The sequence below is a fragment of the Dendrobates tinctorius genome, unplaced genomic scaffold (genome assembly GCF_039654945.1).
Source record: "Dendrobates tinctorius isolate UK_male_01 unplaced genomic scaffold, ASM3965494v1 ptg000136l, whole genome shotgun sequence".
NCBI classification, from domain to species: Eukaryota; Metazoa; Chordata; class Amphibia; order Anura; family Dendrobatidae; genus Dendrobates; species Dendrobates tinctorius.
Genome location: NW_027361804.1, coordinates 7,982,541 through 8,008,240, shown reverse-complemented (window position 1 = coordinate 8,008,240; position 25,700 = coordinate 7,982,541). Strand labels below are relative to the sequence as shown.

Below are 25,700 nucleotides of genomic sequence, written 5' to 3'. Positions count from 1 at the left end.
ATTATGCAATAATCCTACAATGTGATGGTGCACTATGAGAGTATTTAGGGCCAAACTTTACACTTTTACCCAGGGCCGCATTTTGTCTAAAACTGGCTCTGCTTGGAAAGGAAAGCTGTGGGAAGAAAGCAGGATCCTTCAGGTGGGTTCTGGGATATTAAAGGGATTTTCCATTAAAAAAAAGAAAAAGCTAACTAATATGGTAGAAAGTCTGATTTGAAAAATTTACAAGTTCCTCACAGCCTTAAGTACAACTAGGTCCAGGTGGAAGTGATAAAAGCGGGAGTGGTAGCATGTACCCAGCAGAGAAGAAGTAAACAGCTGGATAACAGTCGCACCACACGTCCACCTGCGTTATTAATCAGATCTTTCTTATTCTTACAGACCATGTGTGTAACAAAGGATCTACTGCAAAAAAAAAAAAAAGAAAAATCCACCATTCTGGCTTCTTGGCCCCATCAAGACTGGGAAAAGAGAAGCATTTTCTTTCGTCTTATTAATCAGATTTTTCCTCTTTTTTGTTAATAGGTATATATAGTAAACATTACAGAAAATAGGTTAAAAAAAAAAAGCCAAAACAACTGAAAAAGAAAAAAGAAAATCCTTTTGAAAAAAAAAAAAAAAAAAAAAAAAAAAAAAAAAAAAAAATCTGCCCAATATGGCTGTAAGGATGTTTTTTGCAAAGAGGTAAATTTAAGAAAATAAGAAAATATTTAAAAAAAAAAAAAAAAGGGTGAAAAAAAACAAATGAAAAAAAAAAATAATATAGCTGAGATTTGCTGCTCAGCGGTTCGTGTTGTAATATGAAATTAGAAAAGTGACAGTGAAGAGTCATTATCTCTCCAAGGGGAAAACACGGTCTTATCCATTTTGTCTAATGAGAAGTCACGTGTCACATATACAGTGGGGCAAAAAAGTATTTATCAGTCAGCAATAGTGCAAGTTCCACCACTTAAAAAGATGAGAGGCGTCTGTAATTTACATCATAGGTAGACCTCAACTATGGGAGACAAACTGAGAAAAAAAAAATCCAGAAAATCACATTGTCTGTTTTTTTTTTCATTTTATTTGCATATTATGGTGGAAAATAAGTATTTGGTCAGAAACAAAATTTCATCTCAATACTTTGTGATATATCCTTTGTTGGCAATGACAGAGGTCAAACGTTTTCTGTAAGTCTTCACAAGGTTGCCACACACTGTTGTTGGTATGTTGGCCCATTCCTCCATGCAGATCTCCTCTAGAGCAGTGATGTTTTTGGCTTTTCGCTTGGCAACACAGACTTTCAACTCCCTCCAAAGGTTTTCTATAGGGTTGAGATCTGGAGACTGGCTAGGCCACTCCAGGACCTTGAACTGCTTCTTACGAAGCCACTCCTTCGTTGCCCTGGCGGTGTGCTTTGGATCATTGTCATGTTGAAAGACCCAGCCACGTTTCATCATCAATGCCCTTGCTGATGGAAGGAGGTTTGCACTGAAAATCTCACGATACATGGCCCCATTTATTCTTTTATGTACCCGGATCAGTCGTCCTGGCCCCTTTGCAGAGAAACAGCCCCTAAGCATGATGTTTCCACCACCATGCTTTACAGTAGGTATGGTGTTTGATGGATGCAACTCAGTATTCTTTTTCCTCCAAACACGACAAGTTGTGTTTCTACCAAACAGTTCCAGTTTGGTTTCATCAGACCATAGGACATTCTCCCAAAACTCCTCTGGATCATCCAAATGCTCTCTAGCAAACTTCAGACGGGCCCGGACATGTACAGGCTTAAGCAGTGGGACACGTCTGGCACTGCAGGATCTGAGTCCATGGTGGCGTAGTGTGTTACTTATGGTAGGCCTTGTTACATTGGTCCCAGCTCTCTGCAGTTCATTCACTAGGTCCCCCCGCGTGGTTCTGGGATTTTTGCTCACCGTTCTTGTGATCATTCTGACCCCACGGGGTGGGATTTTGCGTGGAGCACCAGATCGAGGGAGATTATCAGTGGTCTTGTATGTCTTCCATTTTCTAATTATTGCTCCCACAGTTGATTTCTTCACTCCAAGCTGGTTGGCTATTGCAGATTCAGTCTTCCCAGCCTGGTGCAGGGCTACAATTTTGTTTCTGGTGTCCTTTGACAGCTCTTTGGTCTTCACCATAGTGGAGTTTGGAGTCAGACTGTTTGAGGGTGTGCACAGGTGTCTTTTTATACTGATAACAAGTTTAAACAGGTGCCATTACTACAGGTAATGAGTGGAGGAAAGAGGAGACTCTTAAAGAAGAAGTTACAGGTCTGTGAGAGCCAGAAATCTTGATTGCTTGTTTCTGACCAAATACTTATTTTCCACCATAATATGCAAATAAAAGGAAAAAAAAAAAAAACAGACAATGTGATTTTCTGGATTTTTTTTTCTCAGTTTGTCCCCCATAGTTGAGGTCTACCTATGATGTAAATTACAGATGCCTCTCATCTTTTTAAGTGGTGGAACTTGCACTATTGCTGACTGACTAAATACTTTTTTGCCCCACTGTATAAGCTTTATGCTATGGGCCCTGGAATTCTCTTCGTTTTACCCAGGACAGGAGATGTTTCATTCATATTCTTCTAGGCAGACCTGTTATGAATGGGTCACCGAGGAGGAAAAAACACCACAAGCTAAGTCTCAGAAAACCAGAGAGGTTGGTAACTATGCAGATTGCAGATCCCTGATCCTACCACACAACTAGCAGCAGTCGTGGAGCGTTCCTACGATGGTCCTAGACGCCTCGTCACAACCGGAGAGCTACATAAGCCTAAAGCAGGAAAAGGGGAAAACTAACTGCCCCAGAGCAGACCCCAAAGGAAAGACAGCCCCCCACATGTATTGACGGTGAAACAAGATGAAAACACAAACAAAGGCAGAAAAATAGGCTGAGCAAACGATGGGGCCCGACTAACTAGAAAGGACAGGAAAGGAAAGACACTGTCTGCAATCTGCCAAAAACCCTACCAAAATAATGTCCAACACTTCTGATAGCAAAATTAACCCTGAAGTCACTAGACTTCTCCCACTATATCAGCACTCTGAAATATTCCGAGACAGAGCAAAAAAGAGGCCAATCTAATAAGGGACCAAAAGGCAAATACAGATAAATAGGAGCGGAAATTCAGCACAACCCCAGCAGGGGCTGGCTGACCACAAAAAACTGAATTGACCAACAAGAACAAGTATGAACAATAGCAAAAACAAACTTAACTTGAGAAGACTGGAACAGAACTGAAGTCCAAGACCTGAGAAGCAGACTGAATCACCAGGATAGGGCGTCGGCTGTCTTATATCCAGTCTGATACTCCAGAGATCCAATCGTTATCCTCCTCATCAGGTGGCAGATCACTACCAATTAAACCAACCTCACTACCTCCTGTCACCACCAGAGGGAGAACGGAAGGAGAAGAAAATGAGTTCACATCACAGACCGCAATCTCCAGAAACTCCAGTTTGAATCTTATAACAAGTAGCCACACCCCATCATATTGTGCCCGCCCCCGAGGAGACTGTCACACATCCAGTTTTGAAACCCATATCATAAGTACAGTACAAAGCTTCGTCACCATCAAAAAAACAAGTTTTCGCGGTTTTAGTCCAATTTGCAGACAAAGAGATCAGTAATTTCACTCGACCATAAGCGCTTAGATCTTGGTGCCACATTAAAGTCCAAGATGGAATTCAGGGAGCAGGATGAAAAGTTTTACTGTGTTTATAATGGAGGAAAGAACTATCTATAAGGGACAGCAGGAAAAAAGAGAAGAGGGAGCTAAGAGTTGACCATGGTCATCTCCCCTCTCCAATAGTGATTAGGAACTTTTCTCCATGTTATCACCCATCCCTTACCTAGTAAGCCCTGAGAAGTGATACAGGAAGTTGTATTCATGTTTTATCCCACCCCTTATCTACTGATCTTCGAGAAGAGATGCAGGAACTATTACTCATGTTATAACCCACCCCTTACCCAGTGAGCCCTGAAAAGTGTTGCAGCAACTTTTCTTCATGTTACCATCCACCTCTTATCTAGTAAGCTCTGGGAAATGATGCAGGAACTTTTCTTCAAATTATCAGCCACCCTCTAACTAGTGATCCCAGAGACGTGATACAGGAACTTTTCTTCATAAGTTGTTAACCCATCTCAAACCTTGTAAGCCCGAAGAAGTAACAGAGGAACTTTTCTCCTTGTTATCACCCACCCCTTAACTAGTGATCGCTGAGAAGTGACACAGGAAATATTACTCATATTATAACCCACCCCTTACCCTGTGAGCCCTGAGAAGTGTTGCTGGAACTTTTCTCCATGATATCATCCACCTCTTATCTAGTGCTCTCTGGGAAGTGATGCAGGAACTTTTCTTCATGCTTTCACCCACCTCTAACCCTGTAAGCCCAGAGAAGTAATTGCATAACTTTTTTCCTTCTTATCACTCACCCCTTGACTAATTAACCCTGAGAAGTGATACGGGAACTTTTTTCATGCTATCATCCATCTCTTACCATGTAATCCCAAAGAATAGAGGAACCTTTCTCTATGTTATCACCCACCTCTTAACTAATGAGCCCTGAGAAGTAATACAGGAGCTTTTCTTCATGTTATCACCAATCCCTTATCTTGTGGACCCTGGAAAATGATGCAGGATCTTTTCTTCATGTCATTGCCTCCATTTACAACTCAGGGGGGATGTGAGCATTTAAAGTCAGTGTCAGGGGGCTACTTTTATTTTTTGGGTGGAGAGAGCTACATGTTTTAGCAGGAAATAAGACAGTAGACACCTACAAGAGTCTGCTACTGTTAGCCCACTCCCTTTATAGTCTTCTAGTGACCTCAGGGATGTGATACAGGAACTCCTCCTCATGTTATCACCCCTCTTACTAATCAGACAGAATATGTAATCTCTGATCAGTGCATTATTCTGTGAGTAAGAGGCAGGGAAGCATTACTAGGTCGGTTTATGGTGAAGGAAGAACGTACAACAGAAGAAAGGGGAAGGTGAAACTACTAGTCCCTGCTAATGGTATAAGGAACTTTTCTTCATGTTATCACCCCTTTCACTAATCCGAGAGAATAAGTGCTCTACATCCTTCACATTAAGGATAGTTTCTCTGTTCTCCTAAAAGAACTAGAATTTGCCCATCTGATTAACCCTTGTACCTTCACAGATCATGTGTGGACCTGGATCTTGGGAGATTTTTGGTCTTTTAAGTTGTAGCGATGATAAAGGCGTAAATCTCATGTATGAACGTGGTATATCTAATACTGAATATCTCCATAAAATATACGTTGCTCATACTCCGCCTGGGTCAGATTTTTTGCCCACCATTGTGACTTCTCAGAGATTTCTACAAAATATTACACTTTAGAGTCCCACGAAGTTAGCCATAACCAAAAAGTGCTGGGCGGTATTATCAAACATTCAACACCCGTACAATAAAACGACCGATGTAAGAGAATACGGCCGGAACTTACGGTCGTGGCACAGTGGATGTCCTTCCACACTGTGGCTTCTCTGGAGAGATCCGAGACCTCGAATAAATTGTCAAGGATAACTTCCCCGATCATGTCATGTCTGGAGAAACGGTCAAAGTCGTACACACTAAAATGCAGTTTCCTATTGCTGAGTTGCTCGTAAGCCACCGGGAACTGGAAAGTCTCATCAAACATGGGGTTAAGAGTCTTCCGGTGAACCCGGGTCTGAAACTTCTTCTTCCTGTCGGGGAGGAGATAAATCTTAACGTACGGATCGGAGGTCCCACACAAGTCTTTAGCTGGCAGCTCCAAGGCTTTCAGGATCTTGACCATGAGCAGTTCGTTCTCGTAGTCATACTGAAGGGCGAAGTTGAGCTTCCCGCACGTCTTGACGTCTTCCTTCTTGTTGTCTTCGGAGTCTACGGACTTTTGCTTGTATAACTCAGGTTTGATCCTGCCGATGCTGGTGGTGGTCTCGCCCCTTTTTAGGGGTTCCACGCCCATGCTGAAGTCTACACTGGACACTTGCATTTGTCTTGGTAAATGTCTCCTGAAGGAATTGTGTCTGCGAGGAAAATAAAAGTAAAAAAAATATATGTATAGAATTTTAAAAAGTTAGATTTCTTTTATATCTGCTTTGGGTATGATATTTAGAAGAAACAAGAATCCCCTCACCTTATATTCTAGTTATTCAAGCTCACTCATCTCCTTAAATACAGAATGGTGACTGCAGACAGGATCTTATCATGTATCTCTGTATACAGGGAGCTCCCCCTAGTGGTGGCTGCAGACAGGATCTTATCATGTATCTCTGTATACAGAGAGCTCCCCCTAGTGGTGACTGCAGACAGGATCTTATCATCTATCTCTGTATACAGGGAGCTCCCCCTAGTGGTGGCTGCAGACAGGATCTTATCATGTATCTCTGTATACAGAGAGCTCCCCCTAGTGGTGGCTGCAGACAGGATCTTATCATGTATCTCTGTATACAGGGAGCTCCCCCTAGTGGTGGCTGCAGACAGGATAATATCATGTATCTTTGAATACAGGGAGCTCCCCCTAGTGGTGGCTGCAGACAGGATCTTATGTATCTCTGTATACAGAGAGCTCCCCCTAGTGGTGGCTGCAGACAGGATAATATTATGTATCTCTGAATACAGGGCGCTCCCCCTAGTGGGGACTGCAGACAGGATCTTATCATATATCTCTGTATACAGGTACCTCCCCCTAGTGGTGGCTGCAGACGGGATCTTATCATGTATCTCTGTATACAGGGAGTTCCCCCTAGTGGTGGCTGCAGACAGGACCTTATCATGTGTCTCTGTATACAGGGAGCTCCCCCTAGTGGTGGCTGCAGACAGGATCATATCATGTATCTCTGTATACAGGGAGCTCCCTCTAGTGGTGGCTGCAGACAGGACCTTATCATGTATCTCTGTATACAGGGAGCCCCCCTAGTGGTGGCTGCAGACAGGATCTTATGTATCTCTGTATACAGGGAGCTACCCCTAGTGGTGACTGCAGACAGGATGTTATCATATATCTCTGTATACAGGGACCTCCTCCTAGTGGTGGCTGCCGACAGGATGTTATCATGTATCTATGTATACAGAGAGCTCCCCCTAGTGGTGGCTGCAGACAGAATCTTATCATGTATCTCTGTATACAGGGAGCTCCCCCTAGTGGTGACTGCAGACAGGATAATATCATGTATCTCTGAATACAGGGCACTCCCCCTAGTGGGGACTGCAGACAGAATCTTATCATATATCTCTGTATACAGGTACCTCCCCCTAGTGGTGGCTGCAGACAGGATCTTATCATGTACCTCTGTATACAGTGAGCTCCCTCTAGTGGTGGCTGCAGACAGGACCCTATGTATCTCTGTATACAGGGAGCTCCCCCTAGTGGTGGCTGCAGACAGGATGTTATCATGTATCTCTGTATACAGGGAGCTCCCCCTAGTGGTGGCTGCAGACAGGATCTTATCATGTATCTCTGTATACAGTGAGCTCCCTCTAGTGGTGGCTGCAGACAGGACCCTATGTATCTCTGTATACAGGGAGCTCCCCCTAGTGGTGGCTGCAGACAGGATGTTATCATGTATCTCTGTATACAGGGAGCTCCCCCTAGTGGTGGCTGCAGACAGGATCTTATCATGTATCTCTGTATACAGGGTGCTCCCCCTAGTGGTGACTGCAGACAGGATCTTATCATGCATCTCTGTATACAGGGAGCTTCCCCCTAGTGGTGACTGCAGACAGGATCTTATCATGTATCTCTATATACAGGGAGCTCCCCCTAATGGTGGCTGCAGACAGGATCTTATCCTGTATCTGTGTATACAGGGAGCTCCCACTAGTGATGACTGCAGACAGGATCTTATCATGTATCTCTTTATACTGGGAGCTCCTCCTAGTGGTGGCTGCAGACAGGATCTTATCCTGTATCTCTGTATACAGGGAGCTCCCCCTAGTGGTGGCTGCAGAGAGGATCTTATGTACCAGTAACTTTTAACAGAGAATGTTGGACATGGTCAGAATTCTTGTGATGTTTTTCAAAGGCTCTTGCCATTTTTCTGCATGTGATTTTCCCTTGCTAGCTACACTGGGATGAGGCCACCTTTGCTCGCTGATCCCATTTACCTCCAATGAACCCAGAGTACAAAGACTTAACGAATCACCCGTCTTCTATTATACCTGTGGGAACAGACTGCACGAATCCAGCGCCAAAGAGACGCGCCGAGACCCCTCCATCCTACATCTACAGATCCTTCCACTTTCAATTAATTTTGCTCTTTTGTTTCTCAAATTAGCAGAAGGAAATTGTTTATGCAGAACATAAATTATCCACCGCCATTGTTCTCCGGTTGTCCGAACGCGCCGTGTAATTACTTTTCATAAACATTTCATGTCCGTGAGCAATCTCTCGTCACCCCGCATGATTGTAGTCACATCCTTCCCTCCCCAGACAGAACATCGGGAAGACAATTCCACCAAGTTTTTGGGTTTTATTTAGCAAGATCTATTGGTTTGTGTTTATTCGAGTATTTTGCCATTATGTGTAGCTGGACTCTTGACCTAATTAACCCTTAAAGGGTTTGTCCTCGATCCACAATTCGCTGGGGGTCCCACCACTGGGACTGTCACCAATCCCCAAAATATGGAATGGAACAGTGCCTGCCATTGTCTAAGGAGTTCAGTCCTCCACCATCTCACGCAGTGCTTGGCCCCACCATATTGAACATGAGTGGGTCATGAGCTCACATAAAGGACAGTTCTATATATAATGGAGGTAAAAATGTGCCCGATACAGAAGACCTGCCCATGTTAATAAAAGGAATCATGGGTCTTACTCAGGATATAGTCAATTAAGAGATCACCCAGGTGGATTTTCTTTCCTTTACTGCAATTCATACATCACGAACACCAAATTTATAGGCTATAGTGGTGTGGCAGATCCTCAGGGGCGGGGCTATGCTGTTGCTCAGGGGTGGGATTATGTTCAATGTTTTATATAATAGAAAAATCCAAACTTTTCACATTAACAACAAAGGAAAAAAAGAAGGAAGATACAACCTGGTCTCTGACACTGTACCCTCACCATTTACAGAGACTCTTCGGGTCAGGATACATTTTAGCTGTAACAAACCCTCAGCTGTGAGAAGTACATTCTCTGAATGAGGTTTTTAGACTCAGGAATGAAACAATGAAGATTTTCATTCACCGACAGAGAGCTGAGAGTTTGAAAAATGATGAAAAATGGAATCACGGTGAAAGAGAGAGGAAGATCTTCTTATATAATGGATAAAAGGGATCATGGATTAAGGGTATACGGACATCACGCAAGAGGGTCACCCCTTTGGGACCTCATCAATGAAGTTCATCTCAATGGTCACCATGCAATCCTAGATTTCCTCTGCTGTCATGTTCAACCAGCTTTATTTATAGCGCCCTTGACATTTGCACTGAAGGCCAACGATCTATTTAGTGGGGTCACTTTATTATATCATTTTTATTTCACTGGAGGCCTCTAAACGGCTGTCTGCACTCACAGTGGAGGTCTAACAGACCCCATTATAGTTGCTCAACTTGTCACAAGAACCGAGCTTTAGATTATTTAATAAATTAGGCCCTAAAGCCTGTTCAGTCTTTTTATAGGAACCGAGGGGGCAGGGCCTGGGAAAAAAAGGTGGAGCTTAATTTTTTTTTTCTTCAATCAGCAGTGGAAAAATTAGATCCCCTCCCTCAAATCTGAATACTCTAGGAAGGAAACAAATGGATGCCTCCAGAAACACACAAAAGGCTAAAGTTCCTCACTCCGAAATAGTAATTTAACAGAACCAACACATATAGCTCACAGTCTGGTGGAATTTGCAGTGTGGAGATTTCACCACTGTTATCCCCTCTATGACTGTGTCGGATGTCGACGTCGCGGTGCACGAAGGTTTTGTTCCTTTTGGCTTCTCTATGACAATTCTGAACTGTGAGAGCAGTCAGGCAGTGTTATCGTGAGGACATCTCTACACAAAAACAGAAAGTAGAAAAATCTAAAAAAAAATAAAGAAAGGAAATTGGTTAATTGGTCTTCTTACCGAGAGGATGACGCGGGCTCAGTGATTTGGCGCTGTATACGTGCATGCTTCATTAAATGTTCCTTCAGTGCGTTCTGCACCTCGGCCGGGATGTCGGGTGACGTGTGGCTGATCTTCATGGCGGCTTCCTGCAGTCTCACCGAATGCTTCCCGTTCTGTTTGATTTCCTTTTTCTCATTGGTTTCCATCACTTCCGGGGGAGCGCTGGGTACACATTGTGGGACGCCATTGGTTGCAGATATGACAGGTTTACTTCTCCAACACGGCCAACAAAGTTTCCAGAAAACGAAGAGCGAGACCATCAAAAGCGCTAAACCACAGAAGCTGACCACGACAGCGAGTAGGCTAACCGATACATCTGGAGGGGGGGGATAAGAAATTAAGTGTAAAGATCATCCAACAAGATGCTTCACACAAAATAACTACCATAATACTGCCCCCTATGTACAAGAATATAACTACTATAATACTGCCCCCTATGTACAAGAATATAACTACTATAATACTGCTCCTATGTACAAGAATATAACTACTATAATACTGCCCCCTATGTACAAGAATATAACTACTATAATACTGCCCCCTATGTACAAGAATATAACTACTATAATACTGCCCCTATGTACAAGAATATAACTACTATAATACTGCCCCTATGTACAAGAATATAACTACTATAATACTGCCCCCTATGTACAAGAATATAACTACTATAATACTGCCCCCTATGTACAAGAATATAACTACTATAATACTGCCCCTATGTACAAGAATATAACTACTATAATACTGCTCCCTATGTACAAGAATATAACTACTATAATACTGCTCCCTATGTACAAGAATATAACTACTATAATACTGCTCCCTATGTACAAGAATATAACTACTATAATACTGCCCCCTATATACAATATAACTACTATAATACTGCCCCTATGTACAAGAATATAACTACTATAATACTGCCCCTATGTACAAGAATATAACTACTATAATACTGCCCCCTATGTACAAGAATATAACTACTATAATACTGCCACCTATGTACAAGAATATAACTACTATAATACTGCCCCTGTGTACAAGAATATTACTACTATAATACTGCCCCTATGTACAAGAATATAACTACTATAATACTGCCACCTATGTACAAGAATATAACTACTATAATACTGCCCCTGTGTACAAGAATATAACTACTATAATACTGCCCCCTATGTACAAGAATATAACTACTATAATACTGCCCCCTATGTACAAGAATATAACTACTATAATACTGCCCCCTATGTACAATATAACTACTATAATACTGCCCCCTATGTACAAGAATATAACTACTATAATACTGCCCCTATGTACAAGAATATAACTACTATAATACTGCTCCCTATGTACAAGAATATAACTACTATAATACTGCCCCTATGTACAAGAATATAACTACTATAATACTGTCCCCTATGTACAATATAACTACTATAATACTGCTCCTATATACAAGAATATAACTACTATAATACTGCTCCTATGTACAAGAATATAACTACTATAAAACTGCCCCCTATATACAATATAACTACTATAATACTGCCCCTATGTACAAGAATATAACTACTATAATACTGCCTCCTATGTACAAGAATATAACTACTATAATACTGCCCCTATGTACAAGAATATAACTACTATAATACTGCCTATGTACAAGAATATAACTACTATAATACTGCTCCTATGTACAAGACTATAACTACTATAATACTGCCCCTATGTACAAGAATATAACTACTATAATACTGCCCCCATATACAATATAACTACTATAATACTGCTCCTATGTACAAGAATATAACTACTATAATACTGCCCCTATGTACAAGAATATAACTACTATAATACTGTCCCCTATGTACAATATAACTACTATAATACTGTCCCCTATGTACAATATAACTACTATAATACTGTCCCCTATGTACAATATAACTACTATAATACTACTCCTATATACAAGAATATAACTACTATAATACTGCCCCTATGTACACGAATATAACTACTATAATACTGCCCCTATATACACGAATATAACTACTATAATACTGCCCCTATATACAAGAATATAACTACTATAATACTGCCCCTATATACAAGAATATAACTACAATAATGCTGCTCCTATGTACAAGAATATAACTACTATAATACTGCCCCTATGTACACGAATATAACTACTATAATACTGCCCCTATATACAAGAATATAACTACAATAATGCTGCTCCTATGTACAAGAATATAATTACTATAATACTGCCCCTATGTACAAGAATATAACTACTATAATACTGCCCCTATGTACAAGAATATAATTACTATAATACTGCCCTTATATACAAGAATATAACTACTATAATACCGTTCCTATGTACAAGACTATAACTACTATAATACTGTCCCTATGTACACGAATATAACTACTATATATTCTTGTATATAGGGGCAGTATTATAGTAGTTATATTCGTGTACATAGGGGCAGTATTATAGTAGTTATAGTCTTGTACATAGGAGCAGTATTATAGTAGTTATATTCTTCTATATAAGGGCAGTATTATAGTAGTTATATTCTTGTACATAGGGGCAGCATTATTGTAGTTATATTCTTGTACATAGGAGCAGTATTATAGTAGTTGTAGTCTTGTACATAGGAACAGTATTATAGTAGTTATATTCTTGTATATAAGGGCAGTATTATAGTAGTTATATTCTTGTACATAGGGGCAGCATTATTGTAGTTATATTCTTGTACATAGGAGCAGTATTATAGTAGTTATATTCTTGTACATAGGAGCAGTATTATAGTAGTTATATTCTTGTATATAAGGGCAGTATTATAGTAGTTATATTCTTGTACATAGGGGCAGCATTATTGTAGTTATATTCTTGTACATAGGGGAGGTATTATAGTAGTTGTAGTCTTGTACATAGGAACAGTATTATAGTAGTTATATTCTTGTATATAAGGGCAGTATTATTGTAGTTATATTCTTGTACATAGGAGCAGTATTATAGTAGTTATATTCTTGTACATAGGGGGCAGTATTATAGTAGTTATATTCTTGTACATAGGGGCAGTATTATAGTAGTTATAGTCTTGTACATAGGAACAGTATTATAGTAGTTATATTCTTGTATATAAGAGCAGCATTATTGTAGTTATATTCTTGTATATAGGGGCAGTATTAACTACAATAATGCTGCTCCTATGTACAAGAATATAACTACTATAATACTGCCCTTATATACAAGAATATAACTACTATAATACTGCCCCCTATGTACAAGAATATAACTACTATAATACTGCTCCTATGTACAAGAATATAACTACAATAATACTGCCCTTATATACAAGAATATAACTACTATAATACTGTTCCTATGTACAAGAATATAACTACTATAATACTGCCCTTATATACAAGACTATAACTACTATAATACTGCCCCTATGTACAAGAATATAACTACTATAATACTGCCCCCTATGTACAAGAATATAACTACTATAATACTGCCCCCTATGTACAAGAATATAACTACTATAATACTGCCCCCTATGTACAAGAATATAACTACTATAATACTGCTCCTATGTACAAGAATATAACTACAATAATACTGCCCTTATATACAAGAATATAACTACTATAATACTGCCCCCTATGTACAAGAATATAACTACTATAATACTGCCTCTATGTACAAGAATATAACTACTATAATACTGCCCTTATATACAAGAATATAACTACTATAATACTGCTCCTACGTACAAGAATATAACTACTATAATACTGCTCCTATGTACAAGAATATAACTACTATAATACTGCTCCTATGTACAAGAATATAACTACTATAATACTGCTCCTACAGTTGTGGCCAAAAGTATTGACACCCCTGCAATTCTGTCAGATAATACTCAGTTTCTTCCTGAAAATGATTGCAAACACAAATTCTTTGGTATTATCTTCATTTAATTTGTCTTAAATGAAAAAACACAAAAGAGAATGAAGCAAAAAGCAAAACATTGATCATTTCACACAAAACTCCAAAAATGGGACAGACAAAAGTATTGGCACCCTCAGCCTAATACTTGGTTGCACAACCTTTAGCCAAAATAACTGCGACCAACCGCTTCCGGTAACCATCAATGAGTTTCTTACAATGCTCTGCTGGAATTTTAGACCATTCTTCTTTGGCAAACTGCTCCAGGTCCCTGATATTTGAAGGGTGCCTTCTCCAAACTGCCATTTTTAGATCTCTCCACAGGTGTTCTATGGGATTCAGGTCTGGACTCATTGCTGGCCACCTTAGAAGTCTCCAGTGCTTTCTCTCGAACCATTTTCTAGTGCTTTTTGAAGTGTGTTTGGGTCATTGTCCTGCTGGAAGACCCATGACCTCTGAGGGAGACCCAGCTTTCTCACACTGGGCCCTACATTATGCTGCAAAATTTGTTGGTAGTCTTCAGACTTCATAATGCCATGCACACGGTCAAGCAGTCCAGTTCCAGAGGCAGCAAAGCAACCCCAAAACATCCGGGAACCTCCACCATGTTTGACTGTAGGGACTGTGTTCTTTTCTTTGAATGCCTCTTTTTTTCTCCTGTAAACTCTATGTTGATGCCTTTGCCCAAAAAGCTCTACTTTTGTCTCATCTGACCAGAGAACATTCTTCCAAAACGTTTTAGGCTTTTTCAGGTAAGTTTTGGCAAACTCCAGCCTGGCTTTTTTATGTCTCGGGGTAAGAAGTGGGGTTTTCCTGGGTCTCCTACAATACAGTCCCTTTTCATTCAATGCCGACGGATAGTATGGGTTGACACTGTTGTACCCTCGGACTGCAGGGCAGCTTGAACTTGTTTGGATGTTAGTCGAGGTTCTTTATCCAACATCCGCACAATCTTGCGTTGAAATCTCGTGTCAATTTTTCTTTTCCGTCCACATCTAGGGAGGTTAGCCACAGTGCCATGGGCTTTACACTTCTTGATGACACTGCGCACGGTAGACACAGGAACATTCAGGTCTTTGGAGATGGACTTGTAGCCTTGAGATTGCTCATGCTTCCTCACAATTTGGTTTCTCAAGTCCTCAGACAGTTCTTTGGTCTTCTTTCTTTTCTCCATGCTCAATGTGGTGCACACAAGGACACAGGACAGAGGTTGAGTCAACTTTAATCCATGTCAACTGGCTGCAAGTGTGATAAAGTTATTGCCAACACCTGTTAGGTGCCACAGGTAAGTTACAGGTGCTGTTAATTACACAAATTAGAGAAGCATCACGTGATTTTTCCAACAGTGCCAATACTTTTGTCCACCCTCTTTTTTATGTTTGGTGTGGAATTATATCCAATTTGGCTTTAGGACAATTCTTCTTGTGTTTTTTCATTTAAGACAAATTAAATGAAGATAATACCAAAGAATTTGTGTTTGCAATCATTTTCAGGAAGAAACTGAGTATTATCTGACAGAATTGCAGGGGTGTCAATACTTTTGGCCACAACGGTATGTACAAGAATATAACTACTATAATACTGCTCCTATGTACAAGAATATAACTACTATAATACTGCCCCCTATGTACAAGAATATAACTACTATAATACTGCCCCTATGTACAAGAATATAACTACTATAATACTGCCCCCTATGTACAAGAATATAACTACTATAATACTGCCCCCTATGTACAAGAATATAACTACTATAATACTGCCCCCTATGTACAAGAATATAACTACTATAATACTGCCCCCTATGTACAAGAATATAACTACTATAATACTGCCCCCTATGTACAAGAATATAACTACTATAATACTGCCCCCTATGTACAAGAATATAACTACTATAATACTGCCCCCTATGTACAAGAATATAACTACTATAATACTGCCCCCTATGTACAAGAATATAACTACTATAATACTGCCCCCTATGTACAAGAATATAACTACTATAATACTGCCCCCTATGTACAAGAATATAACTACTATAATACTGCGCCCTATGTACAAGAATATAGCTACTATAATACTGCCCCCTATGTACAAGAATATAGCTACTATAATACTGCCCCCTATGTACAAGAATATAACTACTATAATACTGCTCCTAGGTACAAGAATATAACTACTATAATACTGCTCCTATGTACAAGAATATAACTACTAGAATACTGCCCCCTATGTACAAGAATATAACTACTATAATACTGCTCCTATGTACAAGAATATAACTACTATAATACTGCCCCTATGTACAAGAATATAACTACTATAATACTGCTCCTAGGTACAAGAATATAACTACTATAATACTGCTCCTATGAACAAGAATATAACTACTAGAATACTGCCCCCTATGTACAAGAATATAACTACTATAATACTGCTCCTATGTACAAGAATATAACTACTATAATACTGCCCCCTATGTACAGGAATATAACTACTATAATACTGTCCCCTATGTACAAGAATATAACTACTATAATACTGCCCCCTATGTACAGGAATATAACTACTATAATACTGCTCCTATGTACAAGAATATAACTACTATAATACTGCTCCTATGTACAAGAATATAACTACTATAATACTGCTCCTATGTACAAGAATATAACTACTATAATACTGCGCCCTATGTACAAGAATATAGCTACTATAATACTGCCCCCTATGTACAAGAATATAACTACTATAATACTGCCCCTATGTACAAGAATATAACTACTATAATACTCGCCCTATGTACAAGAATATAACTACTATAATACTGCCCCCTATGTACAAGAATATAACTACTATAATACTGCGCCCTATGTACAAGAATATAGCTACTATAATACTGCTCCTATGTACAAGAATATAACTACTATAATACTCGCCCTATGTACAAGAAAATAACTACTATAATACTGCCATCTCCTGAATCTTCAGGTCTCTATATCGCTCGGTGGTGATACAGACTGTATTGATGACTACACAACGCCCAATTGAAGGGTTTACACATCTTGCTCCCGATGATTTGCCGTCTTCTCTCCGGTTTATTTCTCTAACCTTTTCTCGCTGTCATCAGAAGATCTAATTAGATGTTTTATTACGAGGATTCAGATAAATGTTCATGTATAAAATTACAGCTCAGCCGCCACTTATACAGGAAGGAAATGAAACCTGAATAAAGCTGTATAAAATTTCTCATCGCCTGTGATGAAGATGTTCTTTATGAAGGGTCAGTACTAAAGCTTAGCTCCGCAAGGGTGGAGAAAGCCCCGCCCATGCTTAGATATGTAAATGCAGCGATAGCCAATCACAAATCATTGTAACTTTTTATGTCCTCCTGTAATATTTTTGCTGAAGATAGGAAAATAAATAGCGGTGCAGTCCCATGTAAATCCCTATTATAATGGCTCTATGCGGGGAAGTAGTCTTGTATAACCGTTGCTAGTCCTGGGATCAGCTCTAGTGCTGGGTTCGCAGGGTCAGAAATTCCCATAATGTCTGTGCGTTAACCCTAGATGACACCGGCATGGCCGCAGAACATCGCTTCCCTCATAACAGGTCTCGTTATTGACTCTCGCTGTCATGACAACCGAAGGGGATCCACAGAGAGGTATGAGCACCAAATAACGACCCCTCAATGCTGGAGAGGAGAATGTCGGCCATATTGTCACCCCGTCGTCATAGAAACGGATGGCAACCAATATGGCAACCATCGTCACCCAGCTTTTCTTCACTATGGCGGCGGCCATATTGACACCTAGCTTTCCCAGACACAGATTTAAAGGATTTATCCATGTAATTAAGGCATAATCATGTCACTGACACGGCCAATAAGTCACACGTACGGTGGATGTCGGGAAAGGGTTAAAACACGGAGGCACAGAAGTAACGCCGTGGCACGCTCCGCTCGACGCAATTCTCCTTCCTCGAGAACCGTGACGGTCACATATATACAGGAGGAGGAGCTAATGGGACAAAGGGGAGGAGCCGAGTGTATCAAAACAAACAGCGCTAATTATGTCATGTCCCTTTAAGACGGTGCAAGCACTACAACTCCCAGCAGATCCTGGCCGCCTGCTGCGGTGTCTGCAGCTCTTACAGCCATTGAATACGATCTGGCATCCTCATTAGTGCGAGGAGCAGCGTCCCCTCATCATGGATGAATATTCCCAGCATTCCCCGAGCCGCCCTCGCTCCATTCATAAATGCTTTATGACAGAACAAGAGATAAATCCGCGACACATAAAGCTGCAGGCGCTCCGCGGCTCATTCACAAAAACCGGCCGCAAATGGAAAAACCACTACAGCGGGCATGCTGGGAGTTGTGGTGTGCCGATAGGTCGGAGACTGAGACTTTATACTGTAGGAGTAAAGCAGAGGCGAGAAGATACAGTGGTGAGGATGGCGGGGAGATATCGGGGAGACGCCGGGGAGCAGAGGAGACGCCGGGGAGCAGAGGAGACGCCGGGGAGCAGAGGTGACGCCGGGGAGCAGAGGTGACGCCGGGGAGCAGAGGTGACGCCGGGGAGCAGAGGTGACGCCGGGGAGCAGAGGAGAGGAGACGCCGGGGAGCAGAGGAGAGGAGACGCCGGGAAGCAGAGGAGAGGAGACGCCGGGGAGCAGAGGTGACGCCGGGGAGCAGAGGTGAGGAGACGCCGGGGAGCAGAGGAGAGGAGACGCCGGGGAGCAGAGGAGAGGAGACGCCGGGGAGCAGAGGAGAGGAGACGCCGGGGAGCAGAGGAGAGGAGACGCCGGGGAGCAGAGGTGAGGAGACGCCGGGGAGCAGAGGTGAGGAGACGCCGGGGAGCAGAGGAGACGCCGGGGAGCAGAGGAGAGGAGACGCCGGGGAGCAGAGGAGAGGAGACGCCGGGGAGCAGAGGAGAGGAGACGCCGGGGAGCAGAGCAGAGGAGACGCCGGGGAGCAGAGCAGAGGAGACGCCGGGGAGCAGAGGAGACGCCGGGGAGCAGAGGAGACGCCGGGGAGCAGAGGAGACGCCGGGGAGCAGAGGAGACGCCGGGGAGCAGAGGAGACGCCGGGGAGCAGAGGAGACGCCGGGGAGCAGAGGAGACGCCGGGGAGCAGAGGAGACGCCGGGGAGCAGAGGAGACGCCGGGGAGCAGAGGAGACGCCGGGGAGCAGAGGAGACGCCGGGGAGCAGAGGAGACGCCGGGGAGCAGAGGTGAGGAGACACTGGGGAGCAGAGGTGAGGAGACACTGGGGAGCAGAGGAGACGCCGGGGAGCAGAGGTGAGGAGACGCCGGGGAGCAGAGGAGACGCCGGGGAGCAGAGGTGAGGAGACGCCGGGGAGCAGAGGAGACGCCGGGGAGCAGAGGAGAGGAGACGCCGGGGAGCAGAGGAGAGGAGACGCCGGGGAGCAGAGCAGAAGAGACGCCGGGGAGCAGAGCAGAGGAGACGCCGGGGAGCAGAGGAGAGGAGACGCCGGGGAGCAGAGGAGACGCCGGGGAGCAGAGGAGACGCCGGGGAGCAGAGGAGACGCCGGGGAGCAGAGGAGACGCCGGGGAGCAGAGGAGACGCCGGGGAGCAGAGGAGACGCCGGGGAGCAGAGGAGACGCCGGGGAGCAGAGGAGACGCCGGGGAGCAGAGGAGACGCCGGGGAGCAGAGGTGAGGAGACACTGGGGAGCAGAGGAGACGCCGGGGAGCAGAGGTGAGGAGACGCCGGGGAGCAGAGGAGACGCCGGGGAGCAGAGGTGAGGAGACGCCGGGGAGCAGAGGAGACGCCGGGGAGCAGAGGAGACGCCGGGGAGCAGAGGAGACGCCGGGGAGCAGAGGAGACGCCGGGGAGCAGAGGAGACGCCGGGGAGCAGAGGAGACGCCGGGGAGCAGAGGAGACGCCGGGGAGCAGAGGAGACGCCGGGGAGCAGAGGAGACGCCGGGGAGCAGAGGAGACGCCGGGGAGCAGAGGAGACGCCGGGGAGCAGAGGAGACGCCGGGGAGCAGAGGAGACGCCGGGGAGCAGAGGAGACGCCGGGGAGCAGAGGAGACGCCGGGGAGCAGAGGAGACGCCGGGGAGCAGAGGAGACGCCGGGGAGCAGAGGAGACGCCGGGGAGCAGAGGAGACGCCGGGGAGCAGAGGAGACGCCGGGGAGCAGAGGAGACGCCGGGGAGCAGAGGAGACGCCGGGGAGCAGAGGTGAGGAGACACTGGGGAGCAGAGGAGACGCCGGGGAGCAGAGGTGAGGAGACACCGGGGAGCAGAGGAGACGCCGGGGAGCAGAGGTGAGGAGACACTGGGGAGCAGAGGTGAGGAGACACTGGGGAGCAGAGGAGACGCCGGGGAGCAGAGGAGACGCCGGGGAGCAGAGGAGACGCCGGGGAGCAGAGGAGACGCCGGGGAGCAGAGGAGACGCCGGGGAGCAGAGGAGACGCCGGGGAGCAGAGGAGACGCCGGGGAGCAGAGGAGACGCCGGGGAGCAGAGGAGACGCCGGGGAGCAGAGCAGAGGAGACGCCGGGGAGCAGAGGAGAGGAGACACCGGGGAGCAGAGGAGAGGAGACACCGGGGAGCAGAGGAGAGGAGACACCGGGGAGCAGAGGAGAGGAGACACCGGGGAGCAGAGGAGAGGAGACACCGGGGAGCAGAGGAGAGGAGACACCGGGGAGCAGAGGAGAGGAGACACCGGGGAGCAGAGGAGAGGAGACACCGGGGAGCAGAGGAGAGGAGACACCGGGGAGCAGAGGAGAGGAGACACCGGGGAGCAGAGGAGAGGAGACACCGGGGAGCAGAGGAGACACCGGGGAGCAGAGGAGACACCGGGGAGCAGAGGAGACACCGGGGAGCAGAGGAGACACCGGGGAGCAGAGGAGACACCGGGGAGCAGAGGAGACACCGGGGAGCAGAGGAGACACCGGGGAGCAGAGGAGACACCGGGGAGCAGAGGAGACACCGGGGAGCAGAGGAGACACCGGGGAGCAGAGGAGACACCGGGGAGCAGAGGAGACACCGGGGAGCAGAGGAGACACCGGGGAGCAGAGGAGACACCGGGGAGCAGAGGAGACACCGGGGAGCAGAGGAGACACCGGGGAGCAGAGGAGACACCGGGGAGCAGAGGAGACGAGATAGCGGGGAGCAGAGGAGACGAGATAGCGGGGAGCAGAGGAGACGAGATAGCGGGGAGCAGAGGTGACACTGGGGAGCAGAGGAGACACCGGGGAGCAGAGGTGACGAGACACCGGGGAGCAGAGGAGACACCGGGGAGCAGAGGTGACAAGACGCCGGGGAGCAGAGGTGAGGAGTTGAAATCAATAATGGAGGAAGGACTTAAGCACATTGGGGTGTAGACATATAATAAGGGGTGATGGGGCGACTGGGGGACACTGGGCACCAGGACTGGCACTGAGCTATGGGAGACTGATATCGGGGTACATGATACCGATGACGGAGACAGTGAGGGGAAAAGACCCGTGACCCCAAAACAGGAACATATCAGGGATAAACACATAAAGGAGCCACAGATATTGGGGTCACACACAGATGTGGGGGGCAGGAACTGCAGATATTGGGGGGGTCACAAACAGATGTGGGGGACAGGAGCAGCAGATATTGGGGGGTCATAAACAGATGTGGGGGACAGGAGCTGCAGATATTAGGGTCACACAGATGTGGGGGGCAGGAGCCGCAGATAATGGGGTCACACACAGATGTGGGGGCAGGAGCCGCAGATAATGGGGTCACACACAGATGTGGGGGGCAAGAGCTGCAGATATTGGGGGTCACACAGATGTGGGGGGCAGGAGCTGCAGATATTGGGGTCACACACAGATGTGGGGGGGCAGGAGCTGCAGATTTTGGGGTCAAACATAGATGTGGGGGGGCAGGAGCCGCAGATATTAGGGTCACACAGATGTGGGGGGGCAGGAGCCGCAGATAATGGGGTCACACACAGATGTGGGGGGGGGGGGCAGGAGCTGCAGATATCGGGGTCACACAGATGTGGGGGGCAGGAGCAGCAGATATTGGGGAGGGTGTCACACAGATGTGGGGGGCAGGAACTGCAGATATTGGGGGGGTCACAAACAGATGTGGGGGACAGGAGCAGCAGATATTGGGGGGTCATAAACAGATGTGGGGGACAGGAGCTGCAGATATTAGGGTCACACAGATGTGGGGGGCAGGAGCCGCAGATAATGGGGTCACACACAGATGTGGGGGGCAGGAGCCGCAGATAATGGGGTCACACACAGATGTGGGGGGCAAGAGCTGCAGATATTGGGGGTCACACAGATGTGGGGGGCAGGAGCTGCAGATATTGGGGTCACACACAGATGTGGGGGGGCAGGAGCTGCAGATTTTGGGGTCAAACATAGATGTGGGGGGCAGGAGCTGCAGATATTAGGGTCACACAGATGTGGGGGGCAGGAGCCGCAGATATTGGGGGTCACACAGATGTGGGGGGCAGGAGCCGCAGATATTGGGGTCACACACAGATGTGGGGGGGCAGGAGCTGCAGATTTTGGGGTCACACAGATGTGGGGGGCAGGAGCTGCAGATTTTGGGGTCAAACATAGATGTGGGGGGCAGGAGCTGCAGATATTAGGGTCACACAGATGTGGGGGGCAGGAGCCGCAGATATTGGGGGTCACACAGATGTGGGGGGCAGGAGCTGCAGATATTGGGGTCACACAGATGTGGGGGGGCAGGAGCTGCAGATTTTGGGGTCAAACATAGATGTGGGGGGCAGGAGCTGCAGATTTTGGGGTCACACATAGATGTGGGGGGCAGGAGCTGCAGATTTTGGGGTCACACATAGATGTGGTGGGGCAGGAGCTGCAGATAGCTCCCAGAGGCACACTTCCCTCTCCCGGTGGCGCTCTGCTCGCTTCCGGTGACGCTCTGCTCTCTCCCGCTGGCACTCTGCCTGCTCTCAGTGGTGCTCTGCTGGTTCTCTGTGGCGCCAAACCCGCTCACGGTGACGTTCTTCCCGCTCCTGATGTTGCTCTGCCCGCTCCCGGTGTTGCCCTGCCCTCTATTGGTGACGCTCTGCCCGCTCCTGGTGAGCTCTTCCTGCTCTAGGTGACGCTCTGCCCGCTCCTAGTGTTACTCTGCCTGCTCTAGGTGATACTTTGCCCGCTGCCGGTGTTGCCCTGCCCTCTTTTGGTGGCGCTCTGCCCGCTCATGGTGAGCTCTGCCTGCTCTAGGTGACGCTCTGCCCGCTCCCGATGTTGCTCTGCCCGCTCCTGCTGACGCTCTTCCTGCTCCCAGTGTCGCTCTGACCTCTTTTGGTGTCACTCTGCCCGCTGCTTCCTGCTCCCGGCGTCGCTCTTCCTGCTCCCGGTGTTGTCCTGCCCGCTCCCGGCGTCGCTCTGCCTGCTCTGCCCTCTCCCGGCGTCGCTCTGCCTGCTCTGCCCTCTCCCGGCGTCGCTCTGCCTGCTCTGCCCGCTCCCGGCGTCGCTCTGCCTGCTCCCGGTGTTGTCCTGCCCGCTCCCGGCGTCGCTCTGCCTGCTCTGCCCTCTCCCGGTGTCGCTCTGCCCGCTCCCGATCTGCCCGCTGCACGCTCACCTGTACTGCCGGCTCCCTGGTTGCTCCGGGGGAAGATGCCGGTGCACTTGTCCCACTCCACCTGCCCGCCCAGGCAGAGCTCGGACACGATCTGCAGCGCCTTCTGGCACAGGCTCACCCCGTCCTCCTTGTGGAAACTCATCCCGTCCCCGGTCATCGGGCGGGAGCAGCAGCCGGCACCATCCGCCGGGCAGAGCGGAGCGCAGCGCACTGACAGCGACTCAGGAGCCGGAGCGCCGCCTTCTAACGGGGAGAGCGGCCGCCAGGGGGCAGCACTGAGGGCACAGCGCCGGAGACCGCGTTATGTACGGGGATCCGCTTCTATATAACCTCCCTACACTGGAGGAGCTGTGTGTGTCACTCCGGGGGCTACAGGGAAATCACGGGGCCCCACGGCAGGCCTTACTGAGTAACCTAGAAGCCCCTCGAGACTCCCTCATTACCCCATAAAGCACCCCCAAACACTGAATGATGCCCCCACAGTGAATTCCTCCAGCCACTATATTATAACCCTACTGCACCCCACTCAACCCTCCCTGCCACGTATGGTGGCCCCCCCACACAGCCCACCACCCAATATGATGAACCCCACACAAACCTTCATACTGTATAATTACTAACAGTGTAATGGCCCCTACATAGCCCTCCATATAGTATAATGGCCCCCACATAGCCCTCCATATAGTATAATGGCCCCCACATAGCCCTCCATATAGTATAATGGCCCCCACATAGCCCTCCATATAGTATAATGGCCCCCACATAGCCCTCCATATAGTATAATGGCCCCCACATAGCCCTCCATACAGTATAATGGCCCCACATAGCCCTCCATATAGTATAATGGCCCCCACATAGCCCTCCATACAGTATAATGGCCCCCACATAGCCCTCCATATAGTATAATGGCCCCCACATAGCCCTCCATACAGTATAATGGCCCCCACATAGCCCTCCATATAGTATAATGGCCCCCACATAGCCCTCCATATAGTATAATGGCCCCCACATAGCCCTCCATATAGTATAATGGCCCCCACATAGCCCTCCATACAGTATAATGGCCCCACATAGCCCTCCATATAGTATAATGGCCCCCACATAGCCCTCCATACAGTATAATGGCCCCCACATAGCCCTCCATATAGTATAATGGCCCCCACATAGCCCTCCATATAGTATAATGGCCCCCACATAGCCCTCCATATAGTATAATGGCCCCCACATAGCCCTCCATATAGTATAATGGCCCCCACATAGCCCTCCATACAGTATAATGGCCCCACATAGCCCTCCATATAGTATAATGGCCCCCACATAGCCCTCCATACAGTATAATGGCCCCCACATAGCCCTCCATATAGTATAATGGCCCCCACATAGCCCTCCATATAGTATAATGGCCCCCACATAGCCCTCCATATAGTATAATGGCCCCCACATAGCCCTCCATATAGTATAATGGCCCCCACATAGCCCTCCATACAGTATAATGGCCCCACATAGCCCTCCATATAGTATAATGGCCCCCACATAGCCCTCCATACAGTATAATGGCCCCCACATAGCCCTCCATATAGTATAATGGCCCCCACATAGCCCTCCATACAGTATAATGGCCCCCACATAGCCCTCCATATAGTATAATGGCCCCCACATAGCCCTCCATATAGTATAATGGCCCCCACATAGCCCTCCATATAGTATAATGGCCCCCACATAGCCCTCCATACAGTATAATGGCCCCACATAGCCCTCCATATAGTATAATGGCCCCCACATAGCCCTCCATACAGTATAATGGCCCCCACATAGCCCTCCATATAGTATAATGGCCCCCACATAGCCCTCCATATAGTATAATGGCCCCCACATAGCCCTCCATATAGTATAATGGCCCCCACATAGCCCTCCATACAGTATAATGGCCCCCACATAGCCCTCCATACAGTATAATGGCCCCACATAGCCCTCCATACAGTATAATGGCCCCCACATAGCCCTCCATACAGTATAATGGCCCCCACATAGCCCTCCATAT

The 25,700-nt window shown here is 46.4% G+C and overlaps 1 protein-coding gene across 2 annotated transcripts in view; it reads right to left on the bottom strand.

Annotated features, from left to right (window-relative positions):
- Window positions 1–23,919, bottom strand: part of SYT10 (synaptotagmin 10) — a 46,585-nt gene extending 22,666 nt beyond the window's left edge. Inside the window, exons 1-3 of one of the 2 annotated variants that reach the window (XM_073544282.1) lie at window positions 23,660–23,919; window positions 10,070–10,427; window positions 5,476–6,040 (exon numbers count right to left, since the gene is read on the bottom strand). In XM_073544282.1, the coding sequence (XP_073400383.1) occupies window positions 5,476–6,040; window positions 10,070–10,427; window positions 23,660–23,816 (1,080 nt within the window). In that variant the 5' untranslated portion in view covers window positions 23,817–23,919. Of the gene's footprint in view, window positions 1–5,475; window positions 6,041–10,069; window positions 10,428–17,201; window positions 18,709–23,659 lie in introns of those variants that run through there. The other variant, XM_073544283.1, reaches the window with a different exon arrangement.
- Window positions 23,920–25,700: the final 1,781 nt, after the last annotated feature.